This window comes from Corvus hawaiiensis, chromosome 14, assembly GCF_020740725.1.
Source record: "Corvus hawaiiensis isolate bCorHaw1 chromosome 14, bCorHaw1.pri.cur, whole genome shotgun sequence".
Classification (NCBI taxonomy): Eukaryota; Metazoa; Chordata; class Aves; order Passeriformes; family Corvidae; genus Corvus; species Corvus hawaiiensis.
This window is the reverse complement of record NC_063226.1, coordinates 6,506,356-6,518,996: the sequence shown is the minus strand read 5'-3', so window position 1 is coordinate 6,518,996 and position 12,641 is coordinate 6,506,356. Positions and strand designations below refer to the sequence as shown.

At 52.7% G+C, this 12,641-nt stretch overlaps 1 protein-coding gene across 1 annotated transcript in view; it reads left to right on the top strand.

The window, feature by feature from the left end:
- The window catches only part of AR (androgen receptor), a 37,357-nt gene extending 30,077 nt beyond the window's left edge, over positions 1-7,280 (top strand). The window contains exons 4-8 of the mRNA XM_048319137.1: positions 2,676-2,963; positions 5,068-5,212; positions 5,983-6,113; positions 6,315-6,472; positions 6,741-7,280. Of these exons, the coding sequence (XP_048175094.1) occupies positions 2,676-2,963; positions 5,068-5,212; positions 5,983-6,113; positions 6,315-6,472; positions 6,741-6,896 (878 nt within the window). The 3' untranslated portion in view covers positions 6,897-7,280. The remainder of the gene's footprint in view (positions 1-2,675; positions 2,964-5,067; positions 5,213-5,982; positions 6,114-6,314; positions 6,473-6,740) is intronic.
- The last annotated feature ends 5,361 nt before the right edge of the window (positions 7,281-12,641 follow it).

Genomic DNA, 12,641 nt, shown 5'->3' with positions numbered 1-12,641 from the left:
TCTCTTAAATGTGTCTGCTACAACCAGTAATATTATCAACTGAAAGTATTGTGCCAGACAAGATTGATAGCTTGACAGGTTCAGGTTTTGACAAGCCACATGCTGAAGTTCATAAAAACTTCAAAGGGCAACAGGATATAAATCAAGTCCTGTTCAGCTCCTCAGTGTCCCGCTGGCAGCTGAGCTCGACGTGTGCTGCCAGGGGCTGCAGGATCTCTCCATTGCAGCCAGTGTGAGAGCAGCTTCCTCCAGGTCCCTGTAACTTCCCTGAGTCCTGGCACTCATGAAAATTGGTGCTGGAGCCCAGAGTGCTCCTTCCTCAGGGCTTTAGAAGTGCCTGTAAGGGAGGTGCTTCAAATGTGCATCACTTTGGCCATCGCTCTTGAGTGTGTTCCTGGGGGCTCTTGCGCTGGTGAGTATTTTATTGTTACACCATATAATTGTGTCCTTTAAGCTTTTTTCCAAATCCATCTGGGAATTCCCCAGAGACCCCCAGGTCAGCTTGCAGGGCTTGGGGCAGTGCTGTGCTGCAGCTGCTCCTTGAGGCTCTCTGGGCCCCTCGTCTCTGCTGACAGCCAAGCAGGAAAATCCCAATATTGGTCACACGTCCTAAGGTTCCTCCCACCTTGGTTTGAAGAAGTGCAATGTAGACTTCTGCCCAGCTTAGCTCATCCTAGAGTAAAAACATTACAGATGTCTTTAATTCCAATTTTTAAATTTTTGTTTATATTACCTGCTGAGTAGGAGCCACCATCACAAAGGGGTTTGGCACAGGTGACTGAGTAGAAGCGAGTCTTTACCTCTTGAAGTCTTTACCTCTTTCTCCACCTGTGCCCACCATCCCACTGCACCTGTGCCTGCTGCCAGGGAAGGTGCTGCAAGGATCCTGCCAGCCTTGAGCCTGAGAAATGTCCTGGTATGGACATGTGTCAGTATTGCAGTGGCCTGTGGGACAGCTGCTCCTGAAATGCACAAACCCAAGCCCCCTCTCATAGCGCAGTTATCACCCACTGTCACAGAGGAGTCTTGTTTGTGGTTGCAGTCTCAGAGCAAGCTCGGTAGGTACTTGCTGTCTTCTCACTTCACTCAGGACCTTTTAATACTAGATAATTAAATATTAAGGAAAAAACCCCAAACATTTAAACCAAACCGTGTGTGTGTTTCGTACATGTGGATTTGGCTTCATTCACACACATGACCTGGGTCACTGGTTATTTCTAAATCAAAACTCTGTCAGAGGCTGCCCAAGGCGGTGGTGGAGTCACCATCCTTGGGGGGATTTAACAAATGTGTGGATTTGGCACTTGGGGATATGGGTTAGTGATGGCCTTGGCAGGGCTGTGACTTTGGAGGCGAGGGAGAGGAGGCTGTATCAAACAAGTAGCTGATGGCCAAAGGCCATCACATTGTGCTGCAGCACTGTTTTCCTCTAGCTCTCCTTTATTTTTATTAATCCTTTCTCCTCCCTTTTTATGGAGAAGCCTGTCTTTGTTGCCTGTACAGCAGATCATCCAGAGTACAATGCTTAAAGATCAACGTTTGGAGTTAATTTACAGAGCTGCACTTTGGCTTGACATTTTTATGTTTTGCTGCTTATTTTTTTAATTACAGCTGAAAGGAAATTCGAGATAAGTATCATATAATGAAGGAGCCAAAACCCCAAGGACAACTGGTTTGATGTTGTATTCCCTGCTTGAAGGAAGCCATGGGCTTTTGTTCTCTAATCAGTGGCGGTTTGGAGTCGGTGAGGGGTGGCAGTAGCAGCCCACCTGTGCTGAGCACTGTCAGGCTGGTATCAATGAGGGGAACATGGACTCCCCAAGACCTCTGGCATCGTGCCTCTGGAGTGCTGGTGGGCCTTGCAGGCAGACCAGCAGCTGTGGTTAGGAGCCAGGTGTGTGGGGAAAACACCGTTTTGTGTTGGCACAGATGCAGTCGCCGGCTGCTGCAGTCCCCCCACAGCCTGCCCGCACTGCTGACAGGGCTCGTGAGGCTGCACAGCAGAGTGAGGCCACCCTGCTCAGGTCTGCTCCCCCTCGGTGGGGTGGCTGGGAGGCTCCAGGAAAACAGCCCTGGAACCACCTGCTGGCTTCCCAAATGTGTTTTCTGTAATGCAGTATGTGCAGAGTGTTTGCGAGAGCCTGGCTGTGGGGCAGCAGGCATTGCAGGGAAAAGGCTTTTGTCTCGGATGCATCCCTCTTCTACCCTGGTCTAGGATGGAACAATCCCACTTGGGCATCCAAGTGCAAGGGTTTTTTTCCCTGGAACATGACCGTGTACTGAGTTTATCATCTTGTGTTGTTCCTCTTTTTGATTGCATCAAAAGCAGTTGTTTGAGTCGAGTCAAAACTTCTTCTCTCTCTTCCCTGGATCTTCCTCTCTGTTTCTAAGTGGGAGTTAGAGACCGGTTGTGGCTGAGGATGTAAATGATGTTGGTTCTTTTCCATGTGAGATTAACAAGCAAATGGATTTTGTCACGCAGTGTGTTCTCCTCTCATCCTTAGGTGAGAACTGCAATGCCAGGGCGCTCCTTGGGCAGTGTCCACTGAGGGAGGAGCTGCTGCTTGGTCATCACTTTTCCTTGCCTCATAACTATAAATGGTGGAGCCAAGAAGCCCTGACTTTCTGTTTTAGTATATTTTAAAGCATCACCTTAAACTGTGTCCTTCCCTCAGCCCGCAAGCTGAAGAAGCTGGGTAACCTGAAGGCACAGGAGGATATGGAGGGAGCCAGCTCATCCAGCCCCACAGAGGAGCAAGCTCCCAAGCTGGTGATGACACGCATCGATGGCTACGAGTGCCAGCCCATCTTCCTCAACGTTCTGGAGGCCATCGAGCCTGGTGTGGTGTGTGCTGGCCATGACAACAGCCAGCCTGACTCCTTCTCCAACCTGCTGACCAGCCTGAATGAGCTTGGAGAGCGGCAGCTGGTCTACGTGGTCAAATGGGCAAAGGCGCTGCCAGGTGAGAAGGAAAACAAACAAATCCCCTCCCGGTTCCAAAGCCCCATCTGCACTGCTGGGGGCAGGTGTGAAGGGGGTGGTCTGTAGCCCATGTCCCATCACACAGCTCCTGGGGGACCATCTCCATGGGCACTGTGTGTGTCCCCTGCCTGGGAAGCAGCCTGTAGCAGTGTGGGCCTTGTGTCTAGAGGGGCTGGTGATGGGAGAGGGAACTGAGGGGTGATGGAGTGTTTTGGAACTTACACCTTGGGTTCAGATAGCCCCTGGCTGGTGATACAGTGTGGGCACGGGGCACTTCTCCCCATGACAAGGCTGCTGCTGGTCAGGCCTCGGGGTCCTGCTCTTCTCCCCCTCTCTCCGTGGAGGTTTTGCTCCACTTCCAGGCCATGTCTGCCAGCCCTGCAGAACGGCCCTCTAGACAAAGATTAGCTCTGTCCCAGGACCCACCTGAAGTGATGAAAAGGGTAAATCGCAACATGGCAGAAGAGCAATACAGAATCCCAAAAGGCTCTTTCCTGGCAGTCACTCAGGTTGCCCATGTGACAACCCAGTGGGATATATTTATGATGCCTTCAGAGAGGTAATACAGGCCAGGAATTTTCCAGATGCTGGTCAGCAGGTGCAGTAAATGGAGCATCCCAGTGACTGATGTGTTTATTGAGCTGGGTCTGCAAGGGGTCACTGGTTGGTGACATGCTGCCTGTTCCACATTGTAATCCTGCAACTGAGTGAGTGCGATGGCAGAGGGCTGAGCTCTGTCTGGGCACAGCTGGACCCAGCTCACCTCCCAGCATCCTGGAGAGTGGAGCATGGGGCCAGTTCCTGCTGCCTTCTCCATTCTGGGCCCACTCCTCAGGGAACACAAAGAAAAGAAGGATCCCACTCCTTGTATGTGTGGGGTGATACAGCAGACAAGGAGACTGAGGCACAGTAGTTTTGCCATTCTCTGTCAAACCCTGGTGATGAACTGTGGTCGGGTGTCTGATGTTCCCAGGAGTTTAGCAGCCCCCTGGACTGGTGCTCCCAGCAGGACATTGGTCTGAATACCCTTAAGTACTGAGTAGCACATTCTGTTTCTGCTGTTCTTGAGTCTCTTGGCTTGTAAAACCAGGGACAAATCCTGCTTCCTCTTTGGCTTATCTACACCAGACATCAAGTTCAGACACAGAGACACCACCAAAACCACTTGGCATCTGGGGCTGAGGCTGTACCACTGCAGCAGTGCCGATGAAAAGTGCTTTGGAAAATGTTTTCTGTCATAATCACCCCCTTATCAGAGGGTTTTACTCTCCTGAACTGCACCTGATGCCTGACCTCTCAGTGTGCAGCGGTGCCAGTTGCTGCCCTGCTGCCCCCTGGGGCTGGCGCAGACTGTGCCAGGGTAGCATCTGGGCAAGATTCATTCTCCAGCTTGTTTGCCTTGAAGAGCTCTCCAAGCCACAGAGATCCTTGCCTCAGTGGGTTGTAATTATACACTGGAGCTGTTAAATTGCTTTAATATTTGATTGAAATAATGCATGATTGTCTTGAAACTCACTTATATTTGCCTATGCACAAGTATATAGAAAAAAGCAGTGTTGGAGGTGGTCTAAGTATGCCTGGGGTTTAACTCTGAGCCACCATCTGGGATGCTAATTTGAATTTAGGTGCTATTTTTGTTTCTCTTGCAATGTAGCTGAGGTTTCCGTGCTCATTTCCACAGTCATTAGATCCATGCAGTGTGTATGGGACAGAAACTGGAATTTGGTGCAGTTAAATTAACTTAATTAAATTTGGTGAAGTCCCAATGGGACTTTCTCCCCTCCTTGTGTCCAAAGTTCCCTTTCTTCCCCTTTCTTCCCCTTTCTTCCCCTTTCTTCCCCTTTCTTCCCCTTTCTTCCCACAAGCAGGTTTGTGCTTGTCTATCCTTGATTCCCGGTCAGGGTGGGAGCTCCATGTCATGGCCGGTGTGCTCATGTCCTGGGACATGCTGAGCTTGGGCTGTGGACTGACCACCTTGTCCTAAGAGGAGCGCTGCAGGAGAGCTGGAGTCTGCATGGAAGCAGCCCTGGGAACTGCAGGAACCCAACAGTAATTCGTAATATCCCTCCCTCATTGTTTATTAGGATTTCGCAACCTGCATGTGGATGACCAGATGTCAATAATCCAGTACTCTTGGATGGGCCTGATGGTGTTTGCTATGGGGTGGAGATCCTTCACCAATGTCAATTCCAGGATGCTTTATTTCGCTCCAGACCTGGTCTTCAATGAGTAAGTGCAAAACAACCAGAGTCTAACACTGGGCTTTGGGTCAGCCCAGGTGACAAACTACACTTAGAGCAGTCACTCTGAGCCACCCAGCCCTGCCCAGCCCAGCCTGCTCCCCACTGCCACTGACCATGGGGACCTCCAGGAGCTGTGAGGACACTGGGATGCCTCTCTGGGTCCTGCCTGCTCCCTCAGCCTTGCCATGGGCTGATGCCCACTGGGGCAGCAGCAGAAGCTGGTGTGGGCTGAGGAGCTGCTCCATACAGACCTGCCTTTCTGCTATGGAGTTTGAATTCCAGCTTCCAGCTCTGTTGGGCTGCTGGAGTGAGCAAAGACAGAGACAAAATGTACTGTAAGTTCCTGGTGGGCTCTCCTCGATGTACCATCAGCTTAGAGCTGGGGAGGGTTTGCTGGCACTCAGATGGAAGAGCCTGAACCCAATAACCAAGCACAGCAGCAGGCAAACCCCCACCTTCCTGGGAGCTCCAGCTCGGCCTCATATCCCTCACGGATAGAAATGTTTGGGAAATCATTGCAGTTGCTCTTCAGACAAACGCTGCAAGTCCCTGGTAGCCACCTGTGTCCAGAGAGGATCACACACAGGCATTTTGGATCATGCTCCACTCTGGCATGTGGCATCCCCAGGACAGAGCTCAGGCCCTTGGCAGCAGGGTGTGCCAGGCAGGGGGGGTTTGCTGGGTCAGGGAGTGCCCTCCCCATCACACATGTGCACTTTGGTCTCCGTGCCATCCATACCCATCTCACCCTGCCAGGTACCGCATGCACAAATCCAGGATGTACAGCCAGTGCATCAGGATGCGGCACCTCTCCCAGGAATTTGGGTGGCTTCAGATCACACCCCAGGAGTTCCTCTGTATGAAGGCTCTCCTCTTCTTCAGTATCAGTAAGTACCCACACCCTTTCCTCCACAGAGCTCCAGCACCTGCTGCTGCATTGCCCTTGAGGCATCTGGTGCTTTTCTTGTGCCTGGACTTTGAATCAGCAGGAGGAGCCTGGGGATGTCCCTTGCTTCAGCCTTCCTCCTCCTCTCCTGTTGTTGTCACTCTCTGGGTTCCTCTCACCGTTTCCTTCCCATCCCACCCAGTTCCAGTGGATGGCCTGAAGAATCAGAAGCTCTTCGATGAGCTCCGCATGAATTACATTAAGGAACTTGACCGTATCATTGCCTGCAAAAGGAAGAACCCCACCTCCTGCTCCCGGAGGTTTTATCAGCTCACCAAGGTCCTGGACTCCGTGCATCCGGTAAGAGAGGACAGGGAAATGTCCATCTATACACATCATGTCCATCTAAATGCATAAGAAACAATGTAAGAAAGAAACTTTTCACAGTGAGAATGATCATTCCCTGGAACAACCTCCCCATCATGGGAGGAGTTCAGATGCAGTTGGAGAGAGTGCTGGATGGTATCATCCAGGTTCCCTTTCCCAGGGAAGGTGGGACCTCTGTTGTGTGTCTTCCCAGAGAAAGCGCTGCCCAGGGACTTTTTAACCAGCTCCCTTCCTTCCCCAGATTGCCAAGGACCTGCATCAGTTTACATTTGATCTTCTAATCAAGGCACACATGGTGAGCGTGGACTACCCAGAAATGATGGCCGAGATCATCTCTGTGCAGGTTCCCAAGATCCTGTCTGGAAAAGTCAAGCCTATCTACTTCCACGCACAGTGATCTTTCGGAGGGATCCCCGTGCTGCCACCTCTATTCCAGCCATCTCCTGCCTGTTACTTCTGCACTACTGTCCTGCAGTGCCTTGGGGAATCCCTCTGCTGCCGTGGCCAAGGGGACAGGCAGTGACAGACCTGCTGGGATTCCTGAGATTTCTATTTTTCTGAGGTACCTCTGAACCAAACCCCCGGTGCTGGCCTCTGCTTGGCTCTGGCTGCTCACGGTGCTGGACAGGGGCTGGCGGGGGCAGCGGCACCATGTCTGAGTGTTCTCCTCTGTCACTGTGACTCTGGTGGCCCAGGGCCACAGGCCAACAGGAGAAGTGCCAGCAGTTGGTGGGTTTGGGGTGATTTTTATTAAAAGAACACAAAGCAGGTTGCAGCTCCACATTTGGGTGTGAGTTATGTTGCCAGCCTCCTTCCGGACGTTTTGTTTGCATTATGGTGCTGGGAAGCAGATGAGTTCAAACACTACAGAAGAGAAGCAGAGCAGAGCTGGAGGACGAGGCGAATTTGTGGCTGAGGAGTTCACAGGCCCTGCAGCCACTGTGGGATCTGCTCTGGTCACCTTGGCCCTGGGACCTGCCTGTGCTGCCGAGGCACGAGTGATGGAGCAGACAGGCTGCAGTGGAAGGCCTGCTAAGGAAGATGACCGTGGAAATCCCCCAACGGCAGCTGGCTCCTGTTTTCCACCTGGGATGTTTTTCCTATGCCCTGTCCAGGTGGGTCTTGGTCTGCCCTGCAGACCCCCAGGCTCTCAGCAGTCACAGTCTTGTCCTCACCAGCTGATGCTCTCTGACAAAGCCAAACCCACCTCTGAAAGTGCCTGATGCCCTCGGACCTCACACCTGCCTGGCTCCCCTGGGGCACCTGCATCCCCTGCCCAGTCCTGCACCTGCTCTGCTCCCGCCGTGGCTCTGCAGACCCGGGATTCCAGCTATGCTCCTTCCCTTCATTTGTCCCAAATATTTTGTCCCCAACTATTTTTGCAATGCCAGCAGATGAGTGTTGTGGAGTCAAGACCAAGGCCAGGATCAACGGGACCTGTGGGACTATGGGACTCCTCTCTGAATCCTGTCCATGGGGAGGTGGCTGTGGGAACTGGCTGGTGCCACCACGGCACTTTGCGGGGCTGGAAGGGAAGCTCCAAGAGACCTCCTGCTCTCAGGAGCAGCACACACAGCTCCTGCTGATGGCAGTGGCTGATTGCAGCCTGGGGGGACACCATCATTCACTCACTGTCCCACATACATGGTCCTGTACACACCACACCACACACCCCACCCACACACCATCCCTTACACACCACCCCACACACACCATTCCACGCACCCCATCCACACACACCCTACCCACACACACCCTACCCGCACACCATCCCTACACACCACCCCACCCACCCCACACACACCATCCCACACACCCCATCCACACACACCCTACCCACACACCCCACCCACACACCCCATCCCCACACACCCCACCCACACACCCCATCCCCACACACCCCACCCACACCCCCCACCCACACACCATCCCTTACACACCATCCACACACCCCACACACTCACACCCCACCCACACACCATCCCTTACACACCACCCCACACACCCCACCCACCCACCACCCCACACACACCATCCCATGTGCATTGCCCCACACACTCGGTCTGCCCCCAGCACACACACAGCGGCCAAGCCTATGTGCCCTGTGGTATTTTAGCTCCCCTCTTCCTGCACATCCTGAGTACATCAAAACCACCTGCTCAGACCCAGTCAGGGCTGTCAGTGACCCCACATGCACAGGCTCATGCCAGGGTCACACATCCCATCATGGGCTGTGACATGGTCTGGCATTACCAACCCAGACATCTACAAGGGATCCTTGTGCCAGCACAGGCAAACAGCAACCTGTGCACCCACTCAGGGCAGTGAGCCCACCCGGAGCCCTGTGCCCTCCTGGAGCCCTGTGCCCACGCTGTGCCCAGCTCTCCAGGCAATGCCGTCGTGGTGCAGCTGCTTCTTTGCATACTTGCGGTAAAATGAACAATTTCTGGATACTTTCCAACCTTTTTATGTGCTTTTCATTATATGAAGGAGTAGGGAAAAAGCCCAAATTGAAGGGGAGGATCTTTCTTTGCAATGGTTTTCCTTCCTCTGCTAGATATGGCTCTGATCCCACTCCTCCTCCTTAAATCCTCTCATGTAGGCAGCAACAGAATCCATAGGTGAACTTTCTGGCTGGCAGCCAGTGGGATGCTGCTCTCAGAGGTTCCCCCATGCCAGAGGGTGTGGCATGGGAACTGCTGGCATTTTCAGAGCTGGCCTGAGCTACAGATATTTGCAAATGAACCAGTAAAAAACTCCAGCTGGTGCATCCCTGTCTTCTGGAATTTTCCCTGGCTCTTCACAGCAGAGCTCAGTGAGCAGATGGGTAGTGATGCCCGATCCCTGTTATCAGCTCAGGATGGCTCCAAGCAGTTGGAGCAGCAATTTGAGAGAGCTTTGTGCTTCACACAGGCTCCCGTCAGTGAAGGTTTTGTTGGTTAATGAGTGTGGCAGTGTCCTGCTGGGTGTTCATCTGCTGGGAGACCGGGAAGAGGCCAAACCTAACAGGGATTTACCCACCCTGCTTTGCTGGTGGGAGCACCATGCAAATGAGAAGTGGGGGAGTGGGGAAAGGATACTGCCCGTGTATCGCCTGCCCCATGTGTGTCACCCGGTGTGAAGCTGCTCTGGACAGTGAGCGTTGAGCGGGGCAGGAGCTCATGGGGAGCACCCCCAGACCAGGACAGAGAGGCAGCTGGGGGCATTGAGGTCATGTTCTCTGTCTCTTCAGTAGCACAGTGAACTTCTGGAATGTGTTCATCAAAGTTGGGTTCCTACAATGTAATTACCTGGAGATGTGGGAGCCAGGACTCGCAGCACCTGTGTGTGTATTTGCTGGGGGAATTAATGCTGTTTCCACGTGGATTTTCATGAGCTGCTGCAGGAACCGGGAAGAAGAGAAATACCAAATTAAGAAAATACCAAAGTCCAACTCCTGCCATTTATCTTTTTGCTTTTTGTTTTCTTCTGTGTTTTCTTGCCTACTTTTGCTTTAATAAAGCAAGAAGAATTTCACCGTGTTCACAGTCCCAAAAAAGCTGTCCCTGAGGCTCCCCTCGGGCTGGCTGAGCCCTGGAGTGGGGACCCCCGGGTGTCGCAGGTGGGAGCCAATCATGTCCATGTTCCCCTGTGGATTCACTGGCTCTGCTCTGGCTCATCTCAGAGGTGCGGGGGGTTTTGAGCTGGCTCAGTCTGGCTCATGGCTCAGCCCATCAGCTCCTGCCCAAGGCAGCAGATGGAGGACATGGGACACACATGTTGGTATCTCCCTGGGAGCAGTGTTTGTGCATGGATGACCACTGTTCCATAACAGAGGGTGTGGGATAAAGGACGCTGCCTTTAGTGAGGGCAGGAGGGACTTTTCCTCAGCCCTGTGTCATGCCAGAAGCAGTGAGCCAGATCAAATGGTGCAATGGAATGCAGCATTCCCAGGGCAGGGATCACGGACCTGTGCCCACTCTTGTCCACCTGTGCCCACCTGAGCCTGACCGGCTCCTGCCATCACCCCCTACCTTAGCAGGGAGCTCAGCTCAGCAGGAGCAAGAGCCAGGGCAGCAGCTGTCTGCTTGGAGAGGCTGTGGATGAGTCTGGAGAACCGGCAGCATCCGCATGCCATTGCCATAATGTCCAAGAGGCCCTTTGTGCTTGGCTCAGGGAACTGGGTGCTCGGTGAGGGAGGTGGACGTGGGGCAGGACCCTCCCCATGGTACCACTCCTTGCTCTGGGCCGTGGGGTTGTCCCCATGGTCTGTAGGGAATGTGGAGGCGTACCTGAAGGGTTATATTCCTCCCAGCCAGCCGGAGAGCTGCTGCCCCCACAGTCACCTCCCATCACAAGCCAGCCCCACAGTCCCCGTGGTGTCCCTCCCCTTGCTGAGCTCTTGTCCAGGATGTTTCAATAACATAATGTATGCTCAAAATATCTGTCTCTATATAAAATAAAGGCATGGCCCATATTCTATTGCTAAAGATATCTATTTAGTGAATGCTCTAAGAGTCCTCTCTGGTTGCATACTGAGGTACTGAGTCAGAATATGCCAATTTAATGGAGACTTTTAATTATTTTTTTGGCTTGGTGCTGCCCAGTTTGGAAAGGTCCCCTGTTTCATGGCATGCACGGGGCATACACTGGCATAGGCTGGGGTTGGTATCAGCTTCTCCAGCTTTCCTGTGGCTGCTTGAGGTTCAATAGGGACAATGCATTTGGGGAACAAGAGTGTCCCTTGTTTCTGCCCTCCTTCACTTGCACAAAGTGTCCTCACACATTTGGGCAGAATCCTGGGATTACAGGGAGGTGTCTGTGTTCTACCTGTTTCCAGGCCCAGGGCTGCCTGTGGACACTGCGGATGGCCTTGGGCAGGGTGTCCTAGCCCCTGTGGGTGGGTCAGAGCCTCCCCTGCCCACTGGCACCTGCTCCCTGCACTCACTCCCTTCAGCAGCAGAGGGACGCTGTGCTTGTGACTCACAGAGCAAATCTCTGCACCCACATGAACCCTTAGCAAGTGGATAAAAGCTGCTCTCTGTGCTGGATGTTTGGTGTTCTGTGGCAATTTTATGCTGTTTCTCTTTGTTAACATGTCTCTGTAATAATAAGAGTGAATAATAAGTATTTTACTTTCTTTGTAATAAGCCAAAAAGCTCATTGCTGGTGCCTTTTTGCCTGGGGGGCCTCCCAGCCCACAACTGTGTTCCTGGGACTAACAAAGGCCAGTGTCTGCAATTGCTCCTTCCACCAGAGCTGAGGGAAAGAGGGAAGCCAATGCACAGGATTGCCAGAAGAAAAAGAGCCAGCAGCCTTGGAATGGCAAGAGACTTTGGGGTACGATGCTGGTTTCTTCCTGGGACCTGGCTCCAAGGTGAGGGCTGAGCATGATACTGGGGATGCCTTGGCTCCGTTTCGGTGGGGCTGTGACCCTGGAGCCCCCACAAACCATGTGATGCAGGTGTAGCACACACAGCCCGGTCTGGCTCAGTTTGGAATCGCAGTGCTTTGCCCAAATTACAGCATTACTGGAGGGTAAATTCTCCCAGAGAAGGAATTAGGTGGATTTCTGACACAGCTGTTTTAGTTTTTTTAAATTGGAACTGAATGCATTGGATAAGGAAGAGAGAGCCCCACAGTGTTCTGGTACCATGGCGGCTGGATTGTGGTGACAGATGCTGCTGGGGCCAGCGGGGTGCAGTGCAGGGTGCCCTAGGGACAACTGCAACTCACAAGTCCCCGTGCAGGACTGAAGGACGTTTATTTGTGTAACCGAACAGAGGGGCCTGCCTGGCACCCAGGTAAAGAAACCAATGACACTGCGCTGGGGGTAAATGAAAATTCTCATTTTTGGCTCTTTCAGCCGTGCCTGGGGCCCACGCAAGCCCTCAGCCGTGCCACGGGGCGGCCCCTCACGCTTGGTGTCCAGCTCTTTTTGTAACCTGAAAATCTGCTGTTGTTCTGAGTCCAATAAATGCAGAATCCGGTTTGCTGGAGCTCTACCCTCCGCCTACGTTTGGCTTTTGTGTCAATTTTGTGCATGAAATCGCTGTGGGTGTGACGGCTGCCAGCGAGCAAAGGCACCGGGAATCAGTGGGTCAGTTGCCAATAGATGAGGTTGTACATTGGGTCATTGTAGGCTTTCTTTCACAGTCGGATT